This window comes from Epinephelus fuscoguttatus, linkage group LG1 (assembly GCF_011397635.1).
Source record: "Epinephelus fuscoguttatus linkage group LG1, E.fuscoguttatus.final_Chr_v1".
NCBI classification, from domain to species: Eukaryota; Metazoa; Chordata; class Actinopteri; order Perciformes; family Serranidae; genus Epinephelus; species Epinephelus fuscoguttatus.
In genome coordinates, this window is record NC_064752.1 from 13,976,934 (window position 1) to 13,995,221 (window position 18,288).

Below are 18,288 nucleotides of genomic sequence, written 5' to 3' on the forward strand. Positions count from 1 at the left end.
ACAGGAATATCAAAGAGGTGAGTGCGAACTGCACTGTAAAAAAAAAGGACGTCAAGTCAACTTCCAGGCAACAAAATACAACATCATTATCTTAAGTTCTGTCTTTAAATCCATCCAACTCCCAATGGTCAGTACATGTATGAACAAATCTTAAACTCCAGATCTCAAAGCTGAGCTGACTGAATCATCTCTGAGTCAGTAGATTTAGGAAGTGGAGCTCCTCTCACTGGTGACTGAAAGCAAGTGAGAACCTCCTGGTTAAAAACAGAACGCCACATCAACGATTATGACGTGGTAAACAGGTGTCTGCTGAGCTATTAAAGGACAGGTTCACATTTTTTCAGTTTAGCTTTCCAAAATTTAGCTGAAAACAAAATATAAGGCTTCAGCAGTCTGAGTATATCAACTCAAGTGGGAGGAGATAGTAACACAGAGAGGGAATTTTGTCATAACAGGGTTCTTACAGCTCAATATAAGTCAGATTCAATACTATTTAAGACTTATTTACAGTGTGGATGAATTATCTGAAAACTACATGGAGTAAAGATTCCTATTTTCTTTATTTGACACTCCTTTCCTCCCCTTTCCTTAGTCCTGATTGGGTGTTTCTCAAAGTCAAGAAAGAATCCTGAAACGGCTGAATTTCAAGGACGCTACATCATCAAATCCCGCCTCAGGACTGTTCCAATGTCGAGGATCCCTCAAATTCTTCTGAGGACTGAATCCATCGTTCAGAGAAATTTCAAAGATGCATGTGTGTATCCTCAGCAGGTGTAAAGTACCCACAATTCTTTGCACACGATTTGCTGGATGTGACGGCGGGCCTCTTCAATAAAACCTGCGCTAGAGGAGCTCGGTGGGATTCAGATAGATATGTCAGTTATTTGGATTAGTATCTCAGAAACCTCATAATTTACGCGTTTCAATGTGTCCACTGCCAAATACTGAGATTTTTTAAAATATTGTGATTTAGGTAAAGCATAACAGAGTTTAAACCCTGAACACAATTTCACTTATTCTTTCTTTATTGTCACAGCAGCTTCCTTCTCTTTAGTTTACCCTGTGCGTTATTAGTTTAACTTGGAGCATAATTTACCCTTATTAAGATGGACATTTGTTTAATTTGATTTAAGTTCTAATTTTGTATTTGTTTCTTTCAGATTCAAACCCATGTGTGTTTGCACCCCCCTGCAAAGTCTTTAAGTTTGTAATATTTACTGTTCTTAGGTATCAAAAATACTTATGATATTCAATGTACTTAAGTATTTATAGTAAAAGTTCAAGTAAATGCTGTCACTTAAAAAGACAGCAGTCAGCACTCTGCTAATTATGATTTTTTTTTAATTTTTCTGCTTCACATGAACACCACCCTAAAAATGGAGCCTACATCACACACAAAAATGAGGTCTTCTTCACAGCTTAAATGATAAGGAAACCTTTGACCCCGGGGCTGACACACTGCAGTGGAGCAGTCACCGCACAGTTACCTGTCACAGATCTTTATCTCCCTGAATCATTACTCACCTTCTCTGCTGCGGGACACTCCAGTCTTAAAATGACTGATGAGAATTGGTGCATCCAGGCTGAGCACAACTGTGCTAACAAAACACAGCCATACAGATACTGGATACAATGGCTTCTTCCTAACATGTACATCACCTTTAAAATGGAGCCTATAATCACACTTTAAAAAAAAAAAAAAAAGTTTAAGTCTTCACAACTTAAAGGATTTAACAAAGTCCAGTTTTTCCCTTCCGCCCAGTCCTTCATTTGTCAGTCCCTCCCTCCTCGCTTCCCTTTTTTCAAGTAACTAGAATGCTTTGGGGAAATGTACTTGAGTAAAATTATACATTTTATTTACAAAATGTAGTGGAATAAAAGTGAAAGTTGACAGAAATTTAACTGTGACGTGACTCATTTATGTCTGATAGCAGAAAAAGAAGTTCAGTCCTAACTAATAAGATATAAAACACTGAAATTGAATAAAAGTTTTATTATTGTTTTGCTGCATGTTCTTCTTCTTCTTCCTCCGAGGAAATCATACTTTCCACACGCGAAAAATCACCAAACTTTGCACAAAGGTCCAGTCCCATGCCAGATTGCCTCAGCTGAAAAAACAGGCCAATAGTCCTGATGGTGGCGCTACAGCAAGTCTCTAAAGTTCAAAATTTTTTCACCAAAATGTAGCCCCAATACTGAAGAAACTTTTGTACATTTAAACCTATTGCAAATCATGAAGTCCATCACTCTGTTTTTTTCAAAAACTGTAAAACCTATTAAACCTATCTCCTCCCACAATTTTTGCTCAACTGACACCAAACTTGCTACAGAGCATCTTCAGACTGTCCTACACAAACAAACCACACAAATTTTTGATTTATCGAAAATTGAGCCTACAGTGCATCAAAATGTTTGACTGTAAACAGTATTGTAAACATATACTTGCAAATCCTTGCTAAATACATTCTCAATGTTCATTAAAAAAAAATGACAACATTTTGGAGTTATGGTAGATGATGTTTGGAAAATATCAGAATTTTATCTCAAAAACTGAATTTTTTACAACATTTTGAATTTCACTCTCATGCAAACAATTGGAGTCAATGCAAAAATGGCATTTTGAAACATCAGTTTTTCACTTATGGAGCCAATAAATCATTGTTAAAAACAAATTACCAACAACTCCATGCTGTCTAGATGCAATTTGTGTATTTTCAGATGTTTGTCTTAATAACTGAATTTTTGACAGCCGTTTGAAATCTGCCTTTATACACTAACAGCTGCTGTCTTGCACACAGGTGACTGGCTTAGTCAATTTGTGAAGCTACATGTGACATTTCCATTTGCCAATTAGCTCAGTGAGATAGAGGGTGGTTCTTGGTGACGGGAGGCTCTTGTCCCTGCTATTTGCGGATGACGTGGTCCTCCTAGCTCCATCAAACAGTGACCTCCAGCTCTCGCTGGGACGGTTCGCAGCCGAGTGTGAAGCAGCTGGGTTGAGAATCAGCACCTCCAAGTCTGAGGCCATGGTCCTCAGCCGGAAAAGGGTGGATTGCCCACTCCAGGTCGGGGGGGAGGTCCTTCCTCAGGTGGAGGAGTTTAAGTATCTCGGGATCTTGTTCACGAGTGAGGGTAGGATGGAGCGGGAGATTGACAGGTGGATTGGGGCGGCCGGCGTCAGCAGTGATGCAGGCGCTTAACCGGTCCATTGTGGTGAAGAGGGAGCTTAGCCAGAAAACGAAGCTCTCGATTTACCGGTCGATCTACGTTCCAACCCTCACCTATGGTCACGAGCTCTGGGTAGTGACCGAAAGAACGAGATCACGAGTACAAGCGGCCGAAATAAGTTTCCTCCGCAGGGTGGCTGGGCTCAGCCTTAGGGATAGGGTGAGGAGCTCGGACATCCGGGAGGGACTCGGAGTAGAGCCGCTGCTCCTCCACATCGAGAGGAGCCAGTTGAGGTGGTTCGGGCATCTGGTAAGGATGCCTCCCGGACGCCTCCGTTGGGAGGTATTTCGGGCATGTCCAACCGGGAGGAGACCTTGGGGCCACTCCAGGACACGCTGGAGGGATTACATCGCTCGGCTGGCCTGGGAACACCTCGGGGTTCCTCTCGGAAGAGCTGATGGAGGTGGCTGGGGAGAGGGCTGTCTGGGCTTCTTTGCTGAGGCTGCTGCCCCTGCGACCCGGACCCGGATAAGCGGAGGACGACGACAACGAGACGAGAGGCAAAAATGGCATTTTGAAACATCAGTTTTTCACTTATGGAGCCAATAAATCATTGTTAAAAACAAATTACCAACATCTCCATGCTGTCTAGATGCAATTTGTGTATTTTCAGATGTTTGTCTTAATAACTGAATTTTTGACAGCTGTTTGAAATCTGCCTTTACACACTAACAGCTGCTGTCTTGCACACAGGTGACTGGCTTAGTCAATTTGTGAAGCTACATGTGACATTTCCCTTTGCCAATTAGCTCAGTGAGATAGAGGGTGGTTCTTGGTGTTGAAGATTGTGAGTTCAAGCCTCAGCTCGTGCAACATTTCCATATGAGAAATCTCCCCAAACTTTTCATAAAGGTCCAGTCCCATGCCACATGTCCTCAACTGGAAACACAAGACAATAGTCCTGATGGTGGCGCTACAGCAAGCCTCTAAATTTCAAAACTTTGAAAATTCATCACAAATCAACCATATGTGCTACAGCTTTGGAACTTTGACTTTGAAATTTGCTTTTCCATGGCATGGATGGCTACTGTCTGTGAAGCCACACATGAACTGTCACTTGCCAATTAGCTCAGTGAGATAGAAGATGGACCTCAGTCTCAGAAGTTGTGAGTTCAAGCCTCAGCTAAGGCAGAACGGACATTCTAATGTGAAAGTCCTATGTTCAGGCATCATGCTATGTGGATTAGAGACTACTAAGGTTAAAATAATTATGATCCAGGCAGTTTCGCAGAGAGACAAATACTCTTAATCAACACTTTTCCCTGTTATCCCTTGTCTCTTTTCCCTCTTTATTTGGCTTAGCTATGAGTCAATATGCAGAGTCTATCCAATAGCTACTTTTACATTTTAAAAACTGTTTTCATCTTTGTCACCATGGATAATGTTTAGCTTTAAGCTAGATCAGGCCAGTTTGTTCATAATTGCTAGTAGTTAATGTTATTCTTACTTTCTTGTTCTTGAGTTTTTTCTTTCCTTTGTATGAGTCTGATCCCTTCAGCCACTCATCCACAATTTGAAGGGCATGCCATAATTATATGATGTAACTTCTATGTTGTGATATGCTTTGTTTCAGTGTGTGTCTGTTGCTCAGAATTGCCTAATTTTGCCTAAAATTGCCCGGCCCCAACCATTGCTGCGCAGCAGCTATAATTTTAATCGTAGTTTTTCTTTTTTTTCCTCGACTGGGTTCTACCAACACTTCATGAGACCTGTGTCACATGATCTCTTGCACACTTATCCCTAATGCATTTTATACCTTGATAAAAACTCTTTAGTTGAAACATGTTTGTCAATCCAGGGATTTTTTGACCCAAATCAGATCGCCTCAGATATTTGGACTGCCAGCCCGTATCACGGACTTTCACACTGAGTAAGCTGACCAGTCCTTTTTATCATTATGTGACTATTTGCCCTGTCCTTGAAGAGCACCTGATTTTTTACAGTTGTCTACACAGTGTCTTGATCCAGTGCAGCTCTCTACACCTGCCAACCGTATCACCGCATAAAAGGAAGTGTGCATCTACTGCTAGCTCACCCAGCACCACTGAGCTAGCTAACATTACAGCTTAGGCAAGGAGGATGCCATTAATGTTAATATCTGGCATTGTCATGAGCTCGACTGTCTTGTCCATGAGTAGATGCATGCTTCCTTCTGACCGGTGATGGGGTTGGCTGGTGTAGTTCAATAGAAAAAAAATAGTTCCTAAATGAAACCGCTCACAACAAGGTTTGTGGATTATCTTGTGTAATCGGGTTCATTCATCCTTAACGTTAGATACGGAGACTGAGATAGACTGAGCCTTCTGTCCATACTCTGTGTACAGTTCGCCGGTATTTGCTCATGTTTTCTAAAGGGTGCGAATGAAACGGAGCAGTACCGCAAGAGAAATCATGGAGGCCGTGTAGCATATTTCAAGCAAGATATGACCGTGGGAGACGACAAAGAAGTTTAAATAATGACAGAACGGAATAAATTCCTAACATAATGAAAAGAATCCTCCATCCACATGTTGCAATCTATTGAATGGCCTCACACACCACCGCAGTCTTTTCCATGTTTCTTCTGCCATCTTACGACCTCCTCCACCGTCACCTTGACTGTTGTGTGAAGCTTGACTCTCTAGTGCCATCTATTGGCCGTGTCTATGCCAACATAAAGGACATATGAAACTATGAGGGCAGTGACATTTAGGTTTGAAACTGATGTATCTTCTCTTATGTAAAGGGAGTTTAAATGTGCCTTCATCGGGTCATGATTTCTGTAAAGAGACATTGTTGCTGAGTTTTTCAAATGTATTTTTTGGCACTTTGAGCACTACTATACGAGTGCCATCTAGTTCCATTATATAAGAGAGAAGGCAGACATCTCTACGGCTGGTGTCTCCAACACTCAGCACCTCATACCAAAACAATCAAGCACCACAGGTCAGTGAAAAAACTATCCTTTAAGACAGTAAGTTATCAGGACATGTTATATTTTTAAGTCCCAACAGCCTGCAATCCTCATTTAAATGACAAATATCAAAGTTGGTGTTTTTACAGTGCAGCATGCAGCAACAGTAACATCAAGGGAACGCTGTTTCCTCCCAAAGGTCACTCCTGCGATTGTCAGAAATAAATGTGAACAGCTGTTTTTCAGCACCAAATTTGTGTCATCTAACATTCAAAATATCTGATCAAGCCCCTCAGTGTCTTTTCACGAGTGGTCTCCCTCCTGTTAAATGTATTATAATACACATTTCTCATGATCAAGGCTTATTTCCTCGACTCCCGAGCTCTAATCATAAACACTTTTCCCCACTCCACTTCATTCCCTTCAGGGCAACGCTCCACTTCATGGCTAGATTGAATATTCATAAAGACTCTTCCGATGTCAGATGACACATGGGCATCCGCCTATGCTCGACATATGCATAAAATGTGCATTAACATGGTTTTATTCCTGTCTCGCTGACGTGGGGAGTGGATGTTTATAGGACTTTTAATGGAACCCATCCTTTAGAGTGGCCATCAGATTGCATGTAATCTGCCAAAGTCTCTTTGAAGATCACAATTTACAACATGCATGACTGACAGCTACCAAAAGTTATCTGATGCAGTGCACAGCAGCAGAGCAGTCTGGATTGTCTTTGCAGCGCTCTCCTTCCGGTCTGCAAGTATATAAATTGGCAAACACAGCGTGAAGCATATGGCTATTGCCCCCCAACAAATTTGTTTCTTTTTTATATGTGGCCTAGAAATTTCCTAAACCATAAAGCCACAAAAATGTCCTCTGGGAGCATGAGATACAAAGACATTTGACAGTCCATGGAAGCACATAATCAGTCATCGCACATCATTCCACCGTCTTGGTTCTAATTGCAAAGCATTACGACTCTCTAGCTCCATCTGTTGAGACATTTTCATAATTATAGACGAGACGGCTGTGATTATGGATACAGAAGTTTACAATCCAGCTAGAGGACGAGTGCTGGATTCTTGCGAGGCATTGTAGACACAAATGTCAGCAGAGATAATGATTCACTAGCAGCCACAGATTCTTATGTAAGCACTGTAATTCTTCAAACATGCTTGACTGAATAAACTAATGAGGGCTGGCTCAACGTTCTCATTCATCTACTGAAACAATATTTTATACATCTGTCCATTTTCTGCATATCTGCTTGTAATATTCAGGATCTTGAGAGGGTGATGCAGAGGGCAGATTTCACCAGTCTCTCGCTAACACACTTAAACACATTCACACCTCCAGCCCGACAGAACTTGTCAAATTCACTCAGGGAAACCTCAGGTGGCACGTTTGGGTTCAACTAAGGGACCTCTTTGCCTTTTTTTTTTTTTTTTCTTTTTTTTTTTTTAGACACAGTGCTAATCTTGATTACTTAATTTAGCTTTGACAACTTTAATCTTTGAAAATGCCAGGCAAAAATAATGGGCCTAATGCAGAGGCAAACATTTATCTCTTTTGAGGGATGTCTTGGCAAGTTTACAGCAAGGACGTTTTGAAATGGAGCAATTATTCTGATGGTTTTAGTTATTTTAAGGCAAAAATGTCAAATTATTTTCTGGTTCTAGCCTCACAAATGTGAGGATTTGACTCTTCATGCATGATAGTTAAAGGGAATACTTCATCTGTACAATGACCATTTTTCATCAGTTACTCATCATGTTACCCTGAATTTGTGATATTTTAAAGACCAAATATAAACTTTAGATGATGTTTGTGGCAGGTAGCAGACACACTCAAGCCTTTTGTGATGTAACCATGTCAATGAGCGCTTGAAAAACACTTCACCGGCAACTCGGTGATAATGGAGCTGGGCACACAATTGCTGTGTTGCTTGTAGTGTGAACACAGCATAAGCCTCAGTTTCAATTTGATTGCAGCCACAAATCCATGTGTCATCACATAAACTTACATTACCTTATAAAGTGGATATGCCAAACTTGTAAGCAAATGATTGCCTTCCACATCCATGACATACCAAGCAACATAAGCGTGAATCTGGAGTCTTGTTTGCAGCCCACTCTGTAACTAACTGCACTCCCTGAAGAAATATTATCATATTTTTGGAAAAATGAAAGAATGATTCCAGAGAGAAGCAGACAGAGGGTCTACAGTCTGTGATTGAAGGATATATCCAGGATGTCAAACTGACTCAGCAGCAACAACAGGTTCAAAAGACAAAGATAGTTAGAAGCTAAAGCTGAACTATAGGCTACAGATCACAGTGTAAAAGTGAACCACCACATCACTGCTGATCGCCGCACAAGACAATGAATATAAAGGGAAACTTTGCTGATATTGAACCAGCTGTGTGGCATCGCGGTTTGTGCACATGAACACTGTTTGGCTTCATCCCCGTGCCACTGCCAGCACCTGGACCTATGCGACCAGATGGGCAAGGATCTCCAAAGCAAAAGCAGCATGTGTATACATTCAGTAGGCTATAGCTTCAGTAGCTAGCTAGCTAACCCTACACTTTTCAGGGTTTGATTTTGGTTTTGGAACAGGGAAGAAATATCTTTTTCCAACCTCTCCAGGTAACGAGTATCATTAATACACGACGTGCCCCAGGCACAACATTGAGAGGCCGTTTACACGTTGCCAGTTATTTTCATAAACGGACATTTCACCGTCTCCGTTTTCAAAAAGATCTTCGTTTACACTTACCTGTGTATATATACACAAGAGCACGCCAAACCTGTAGGTGGCAGTGTAACGAGAAGCTCAAGCCTTCCATGTATCCATTGTCACCACAGCAACATAGGCCGCACTTTTGACACAGGCGCAAGTTACGGCGCATACTGTGACGTCGGCTGCCTATAATTCCGTTTATCTCCGTTTATCTCAGTTTACATGCAAACGCGCAACCGGAGTTTTCCAAAATCTCCACTCTGGCCGGAGTTTTTAGAAAGACTCGTTTTCAGAGGAGAAATCTCCGTTTGCGTGTAAACGAAGGGCACAAACGAAAGAAGATGTCTCCATTTATCAAAATCACCGTGTACGAGTAAACGGCCTCTTAGCTCCAAATCCACAAAACCAGCCTGAAAATGAAGGAAATCTGAAACGACTGCATTAGAGTCAATGGAGCACAGCTGTGTTGATGTCGGACCCTGGTCTGAGCCGGCCCGATGCTACGTTATGATTGGCCAGTCTGCGTCCGGGGGCGGGACTTAGTGAAGGGTCATTTGTCAAAAAGATGCCTTTCAAACATTAGAAACAGGTTTGAAATCACTGTTTTATTCTCAAAGCAATGACATTCAACAAAAACATGTAAAACCTAAAACAAAAGTAAAAATATACTAACAAATATTGTCATATCAAACAGGCTCTTTAAATGTGCCTGCTGAACAGTTTGTCAAAGTAAGACAAGATATTTCACACTTGATGTTAACACATAAGAGGACGTTAAAAAAAAAAAGGGTCTTTAAAACAGGGACCTAAATGTATTCTAGTGAGGTGAACAGTAATAAATACCACCATTCTGGCACAAGAAAATGAAGCTGTTATACAAAAATAACATTATTGAATCAGGGAATTCAGATTTGAGGAGTTTGGACATTTGACAGTTTCATGAGCTGTGCTGAAAAATCCAAGTGTTAACCGAAGTGTCCTCACTAGACAGTGTCTGTTCATGGCAACAAAGAACGGAGAAAATCCAACCGGTCTTATCTGTCTGGTCGCATCATGCCCGGCCTGACTGGCATCATCATCGGGCGAGGATGACGCATCATGTGTGGTGGTCCTGGCATCATCTGCATGGGTCCTCCCATCGGCGGCCTCATGCCTCCTAAAATGTGACATGAAAGGATGAATGGTGAATGGACTGGATTTCTACCTCACTGGACAAAGTGCTTCAATTTCGGCAAGCACTTTAAAATGTTGTGTGACACACGTTAGGAGCAGTTTTTTCTTACCAGGTCCACCAGGCATCATTCCATGTGGTGGAGGCCCCATCATGGGCATCATAGGCGGACCTCCCATAGGGGGCGTTGGTAGCATGCCTGGACGAGGAGGACCACCTGTGTGACAAACAGCAAATGTTAGTGTACAATCAAAATGACTAAGATTAACATAATTTACATCAGATTCACATGTATCCCTGTCAACTGTTATATTTTGAGAGATTTATTTGCACTGTCTTCCAACTAACTTAACAGAAAAAAATGCACCTTTGTAACTAATCAACATCATGTTATTATATTAGGCCTCTCCCCTGTCGACCAACGTTAGTCGACAAGAAAGGTCATTAGTCAGTGAGATTTCATTGGTCGCTTCGTCGCAGAAAAAAACCCCAAATGTTTAACTCCATTAGGAGCTGCGTCTTGTCAAAATAAATCAAAACCTATATGACTGGACCATGTGGGGGTTTAATTTGAAAGGACAGACACAGGGAGAGGCCACACTCAGCAGTCAGACAGGAGTCATGTTACAAACCAATCACAGCTGACAGATATCTTTCCCTTCTTCTGTAAGTATTCAGTCTGATAAATTCGGAAAAGTTGATCATGTTAGTGCAGGGCTACCCAGAGCTTTACATCTGTCCCACAGACGATAGGCCTACACACTTATAAACTGCGCCTGGAAGAAGATCAGCTCTGCTCTCAGGATCGCAGGTAAATAGGTAAATGAAAGCTGGCACAAAAAAGGCACAAGAGTAGCGTCCAGCGCCCGATCTCACAGGACCGATACAGTGTAGCATCGCAATATTTTTGTGAGGCAATATCGTATCAGCACATAATGCACTTTATTGCACTGCTCAAAAAAATAAAGGGAACACCCCATCATCACAGCATCACACCAGGTCAGTTAAACTTCAGGGATATCAATCCGTCCATTTAGGTAGTACAAGTGATTGTGAATCAGTTTCACCTGCTTTGGTGCAAAAAAAAAAAAAAAAAAGAGTAACAACAGGTGCAATGGAGAGGCAATGGTTTTGCACATGGTGTCCACAGATAGTTGCTCTCTTCTTATCTTTCCTGGCTGATTCTTCTCTAGTTGTGTGTTCTGCTACTGTCCTTGTCACTACTGGTAGCGTGAGGCCGTACCTGCAGCACAATCAGGTTGCACAGGAGAGCATACAGGCACGCGGGGGCCACACACACTACTTTGTCACATCATGAGTTGCCGTGATAAAATTCACACAGGATGGATGAGCCTGTGATTTCAACTTTTCACCTTAATTGTCGGTGTGATTTTGAATCTAGCCCTCAGTGGGTTGATGAGTTTGGTTTCCATTGACCGTTGTTATGTAATTTTGATCTCAACAAATTATCCAATGTATATCAGTAAAGATTATACTAAGAACATAATCAACAGTGACTATGATGTGTTTGCACAGTTTTGTGCATCAACATTATGTATCTATAACTAAGGGAAAACAACCAAATCTAAAGAGAAATCCACTGTTGTACATGTTATATTTAATAAATCACCCAAATTACGGGAAAAGAGTTACTTAATGTTTTTTGGCTGCTGTGCCGGTGACAATATACAAGGGACCAGTAAAACTCTACTGCCAAATTGGATCCAGTGGGGAGACATGTTGCCTTGGACACTGAGGTGTACCTACATTATTAAACCAACAATTCAGTGTACTTTTGCTATTTTTGACGAAGACATCTGCCAATTTGGCCACAAGTCATTTGGCCTTGGTGGAGCTCTATCTGTTGTCTCCCTGTGAAACATCAAAGTGCTGAAAGCCAGGCGTCTTTCATAACTTTAAAGTGCTGCTTATTTGTATTCAAAGGACACTCTGAATATAACTTTTATATTTACCTTTGTTTAAACAGAACCATCCATAACAGTGTTAAGTAAAATGTAACAACACAGAGAGGTGAAGGAAGACGCAGGTTGTAAAACAAAAAGCTAGTTTTCTTCAGCTTTCTATTCAGGTCCAGTAGTGAGGCAGATTTATCAATTTTTAATTAGTTGTTATCCCACAGGAACCGAAAGCTTCACGCTTCTGTTTATTATAATGAAATTCATTTCAGTTGTCCTTGATACAGAGCAAAACGCTGACAGCCTTTCCCTGTTGACTACGAATCTAACTATCAAGGAGCATTGTGTCTATGTTACGCTGAGTTAATCAAATTACTGCGCAGCTGAAAGAGGGTGGACTCACCTGGGGGAGGGCCACCAGGGAACGGTGTGGGAGGAATCTTTCCCTGTTGAAAAGCAGCCGCTGTTGGGAGAAGAGACAAAAACGTTATCACACAAAACAACCACACAAATTATTCACGTTAAGCACACAGTCTTGTCTTTGCTTTTTGGGTTTGTGAAGAATTAATTTCAGCCTGTTTCATACTGTATGTATGGAATGCAAACAAAGTGCACCATAAAGGGTCTTTCTAACATTTCTGCATGGCAAAATTTGTGCTGTAATCCTGCCGTCTGCTGTAAAATTAAGTATTTGAGGTGGGTACTAATTAAAAAAATACACATAAAACACATCACTTCCAATAAAGCAGCCTTCACATGCTGATGGGATGTGTAGCCTACCATCTGTCTGTGTTACAAAGCAGCATTTAGTCTGCAAAACAACATGTCCCTCCACTGTGGACAATACTGCGCTCCAGCATCTCTCATATGGATTAGTGGTTTGTAATCTCAGAGGGGGCCCAAGTAAGCTGGTGTACATAGTGCACTATTTATGCAGGGAGCTTGGATATCCCACACACGTGCATTAGCATGCCTTGTAACAGGCTTTACTCCAACACCTAGTTTATTGTCTGGAACTAACCAGGATACTAAATATGGAGAACAAAGAGCATTCTGTGAATTAGGAGTGTCAACGTCACTAGAGGTTATTTACATGAGCTGTATCTCAAAGAGCTGACTCATTTAAAATCCACGTCCAAGACCCAAAATGTCGATAAAAATCATGTTCCAGGTTATCTGATATTTAAAAGTTCAGCTGAGACGCATTCTGAACGAGTGGCAAAATGTCTGAAAGAATTTAAGAGCAACTGCAGCATTTCTTAGTACTTCTAGATTCACTCAGTCATGTCTTTCAGATAATTGAGCCGATAGTTCGCTTACTTGTTTTATCGATCAGGCTCTGAGCCTGCTCCTCCATCCATTTCTGGTAGTAATCTTTCACATTTTCTTTGTGTTTCCTGCCACTGCAGTGGGTCTTCCTCACCGATGGCTGGAACAAAAGAGAAGAGATTTGAGGATATTTAACAGGAGCAGCAGACAACAAAGACAGATTTGGTACATACTCTGGACTCTGAGCGCCTTTTGTTGATATCTGATATGCCAATATTTTCCAACTCTTTTTGGCTAAATGCCAATATATGCAGGATTTTTTTCTCCACCTAATTGCAGAGAACATCAAACCTCTCCTGTGGCGGAATTAACATGTTGATATGCTAGCTCCTATCATGATGGCCCACTGGCAGATACAGATATAAAATACAATGCTTTCCAAAATGCACACATTCGCTGGGCAAAAAAACAGAACTGCTACAAATAAGGTTATCAACACACATCGACACATTACAGCTAAACTATGTTCTCGGCTACAAAAAATAAAATTGCTGTGATGTTAGATTACGTGGAAGGCTATCCACAGAAAATTACTGTGACAAAATTCGGTGACTTTTCTTAAACTTTCAATGGGTTTTACCAATTCCATGAATTTTCCAGGCCTGGAAAACATGACTGTGAAATGCTATGGCTTTTCATGACTGTGGGAACCCTGGATATTTTATTTTAATTTAAAGCCTTTATCTGCTGATACCTATGACATGCTGGTAATAGCCTGGATCCCTAGTATACACAGAAACATGACTTACCGAATCATGTGTAAGGTAGGTGTCACAGTAATCACAGTAAAACCTGTTGAAAAAAAGAATTTGGGGTTAACACAAAAACATAGTAACTTTAACCAAAACAGGACAGACATAAATATAAAATCAAAATTGTTAATGAGTTGTAAAAACTAACTAAAAATTAAAGCCAAAGACCTCATTTACACTGACATGTAAATGGTCTTTTTTCCGGTCTTACAAGCTGCAATACAGACATACAGTTGTGTAAACCTTTTTGTTTGGTCTGTAAACCTTTTTATTAAGCCATCATGGCCACATTACAAATGACTCCTTTACATAAACAGCCGACAGGAATGTGTTTCAGCTGTTGTTTTGAGATATCCAACACTACAGATCACTGTTCAGCAGGACATCTTTGGCTTCTGAGAGACAGGTCAGCACACTGTCCTGCAGGATCTTTATATTTAAAATGATCTTAGAAATGTTCATCCAGAATCTGGATGACCTAAACCTGACTTTGGATAACATTAAATTAAAAATACAAATACATGATTTTGTTGGCATCATGCTCCTAATTTCTATGACTGTCTTATCTACTTATTTTATTGAGTTGTTCTCTGCAGCTGCTCCACTTTACCCAGCTGTGGCCCCAGAGACGACGTTCACCTTGGAGGTAAATGGATGTTAATGCGCATTAGATATTGTTTTTATAACTTAGTATACCGTCATCTGCTCTTATCCATTGAAAAAAGTGAATTTAACCTCGTAAAAAAGCATTACTGAAACATTACAAGGACCAAATGTTAACGTATTTCATCGTATCTAAAACGACAAAAAAGTTAAGCTCCATTTGAAAATACTCAGAATCGTGGACTGTAGCAGTTTAACTGATTATATCAAGGTGTAGTGATTGTCTTTTGCTGTTGACTGTTAGCTACGATCACATCGAGGTGGAGTCCAGCAAATAGACAGAGCCCAAACAAAGCTCACAACGTTCACTGGAATCAAACTGGTCCGTTTAATTAGTTATTAAACTATATTTTACCGTAATTCTTTACGTAATACAATTATGAACAATAACTAATTGGTTGAAAAATGGAAATCATTGATTAAGCATGAAAAAGATGAAATATCTGCACTTACTTAGGCATGTTCCCCGGCTATCTCCGTCGAGAGCGCGTTTCCGGTGTTCACGATAACTGTTCCTACCAGATATAAGACCCACTGACAGTTAGTTCCGCCTGAAGCTTGAGGGACCGCAAGAGAAGATATCTGTAAATATAATATTTAAGTTTTTTATGTCCTCCAGTGGACTCAAATTTATATTTTGACAGCAAAGCACTGATTGTTGAATTAAAAAAATTTGCCCATAGTGTTAGTGTCTGTTAATCACAAAAGCAGCAATCTTATTTAAATGTTGCTTGTTTTGGGGTACTTTGCTCACCTTAAGGGACTGTTCATTACTTATAAGGGGGGAGGGGTGGTGCAGAAGGAGGGAGGCATGTCATATCTTTTTAAGCACTGGGGAGAGACTTATTTATTTTGTCTTAGGGGAGGGGCGTACAAATTTAAATGGTTGTATTTTGTATTTATTTTACCGCTGATATGAAACATGACATGACATGCAGGCTTGTTTTCTTTAATTATTGCTAAAATAATACCATTTATCATGGCCGGATCATTACTACTTTATACTGTTTGTAAAGGTAATCTATAGCTCGGAGGAGAGCCGCTGCTCCTTCACGTTGAAAGGGGTCAGTTGAGGTGGTTCGGGCATCTGATCAGGATGCCTCCTGGACGCCTCCCATTAGAGGTGTTCCGGGTATGTCTCACTGGTAGGAGGCCCCGGGGCAGACCCAGAACACACTGGAGGGATTACATATCTCATCTGGCCTGGGAACGCCTTGGGGTCCCCCAGGAGGAGCTGGAAAGTATTGCTGGGGAGAGGGATGTCTGGGATGCTTTGCTTGGCCTGCTGACCCTGTGACCTGGCCCCGGATAAGAGGATGAAAATGGATGGATGGATCATAAAACTCATCCGTCCTTCAAAATACTTTGTAACTACAGACAGTAAATAAAAGTAATGGTGTAAAAAGTACAATATGTCATCATTACAACATCAGTAGAAATACTTAAGGACAATATACTCAAAACATACTTAATAAGGACAGTACTTGAGTATGCATTTAGCTACTTCCCACCATGATCTAATCAAAATCAACCAAAAAAAATAAACAAACTTAACATCAGCAAAAACAATCTCGAGCACAAGATCTAAAACCAATAATAAATACATATGACCTCTAGTAATAGAAAGAAACAGCGGGGAAGGGGTACAGACAAAGCATTAGTCTTACCTTACAGGAACACCTACATAGTTATATATAATTTACACACTTTATCACTTATGCATGTACAAAGGAGCAAACAAAAAAATACCCTACGCATTTACTGTTCCCTCTCTTTTAAACTGAAAGCTTATATTATCAAGATAGAAAAACTGCCTTCAGGTAGAGAATCATACAATCTACACATATGTGCTCACAAAACATTAATAATCTTTCCCCTGCATGGTGACGTGCTAAAATGTTAAAGGTTATTAACTGAAAAATTAGTGTGAATTTAGTCCAGCTCAACCAGGTGTGTAGATTGTTCAAGAAACAGCTGAAGAAAATAGAGCAATAACAAGTATGTGGTCTTATAATTAAAGTTACACAGTGAATTTATGTGTCATTTTACAACATTGCACAACAAAGTGCAAGTTTTTGCCTCTTTATGCTGGTATAAAAATATTTAAATTAGAATAAAAAAAAATATATATATATACATATACAGACTCTTACGTATACCTGTGGAAACATTGGTTTAGTGGGAATGAGGTCTGTGCAAAAGGCATTATTAGCTCTACAAATGTGCAAATATTACATCCAGTATAAAACATCTGATGTTCAGACTGAGCTACTGAATGAACATCTTGGGTTTCATTGATGAACTAACTCATTTTCTAATTATCCTAATGTTATTTATAATAACCCTGGTCTTAAATGGGAACACCACTTAAATGAACAATTCCAGTGTGTTATTTCCGTGGCCGAGGAAAATTCAGTTAATGATTCAATCAGTTTGTGAACATGAGCTGCTCTCTTTGAAAACCAGAGACCAGGGAAGTGAGTCTCAAACTTAAGATGTCATCAAGTCTGGAGAATTTCTAAATAAGCTTTATTCTATTGTAGTGTTCTCTGTTATGGAACAGCAAATGTTCCCATATACTCAGAACATTCCCCTGAGTGCTCTCAGTGTCATCTACAGCATGTTTCCTAATTCACTGTAACCGGAGCAGCTCCAGACTTTACACCCTATGACATCACACATTTGAGTTTTAGCACTCTAATTTTTGGATTTGGGAGAGAGTTGTTTATTTTCACTGATATTTTTGGACCATCTCAGATCGAAGGAATAATATGTGAAATGAAGTCAGGTTTTTGAGACACCTTTTTAGTAGAATACCAAGAAAACCACCTAAAACTCTGAATAATAAGTGTTACGTTTAGAACTTGCTACGGATCATATATTGCCAAGTAAAATAATCTAGAAATGTTGGACCTACGTCACTCTGACATGTTTAGGTAAAATGGGAAAGTCATGTTTGTTTTTTAAGTGGTTAAAATCGTTCATCAGTTCAGTCATTAATTTATAAAATAATTAATGTAACCTGTGTCAATTCATTTAAAAAATCCTCCAACTTTTCTACCATGCTTTCCCTGTTCTGTTACTGCCTGTTCTCTTAGTGCCATATTGTCTACAATGGACGTGTGTGTGTGTGTGTGCTTGCATGTGTGTAACAATGATGGCTATTTCTGGACTATTGTGGCTGACATGGACTCACTGCACCACCTCTAGTAAGAGACAAAAATTCTAAAATGACTGTAAGACGACAGGGAAGCACACAATTGCATAATTAGTCATGATTTAGTGGCACCTGGTAGCCATTGTAAAGATATTTTGTTGGGGCAGCAGAAGCTCAATCCCTAGGGACTTGGCTTGGAAACCAGAGGGTCACCGGTTTAGGTCCCAATATGGACCAAGTACGAAGCATTGACTGGTAGCTGGAGAGGTGCCAGCTCACCTCCTGGACACTGCCGAAGTGCCCATGTAAAGGTCCTGTTTGTGCATGTGTCTGTATTTCAGAGCCTGTGTATGTATATGACTACAGAGTGAAAACAAATTATAAATTATATCTTCTTCTTCTTCCTCTATAAATTAAACATTTACGACAGTGCA

The 18,288-nt window shown here is 40.3% G+C and overlaps 1 protein-coding gene across 1 annotated transcript; it reads right to left on the reverse strand.

The window, feature by feature from the left end:
- Positions 1 to 9,456: 9,456 nt before the first annotated feature.
- Positions 9,457 to 15,217, reverse strand: snrpc (small nuclear ribonucleoprotein polypeptide C). The gene is made up of 6 exons (XM_049575079.1): positions 15,151 to 15,217; positions 14,032 to 14,074; positions 13,274 to 13,382; positions 12,357 to 12,416; positions 10,150 to 10,254; positions 9,457 to 10,022 (listed from the first exon to the last, which is right to left on the reverse strand). Exons 1-6 carry the CDS (start codon positions 15,156 to 15,158, stop codon positions 9,901 to 9,903), a joined length of 447 nt encoding a protein of 148 aa, XP_049431036.1. The 5' UTR covers positions 15,159 to 15,217; the 3' UTR covers positions 9,457 to 9,900.
- Positions 15,218 to 18,288: the final 3,071 nt, after the last annotated feature.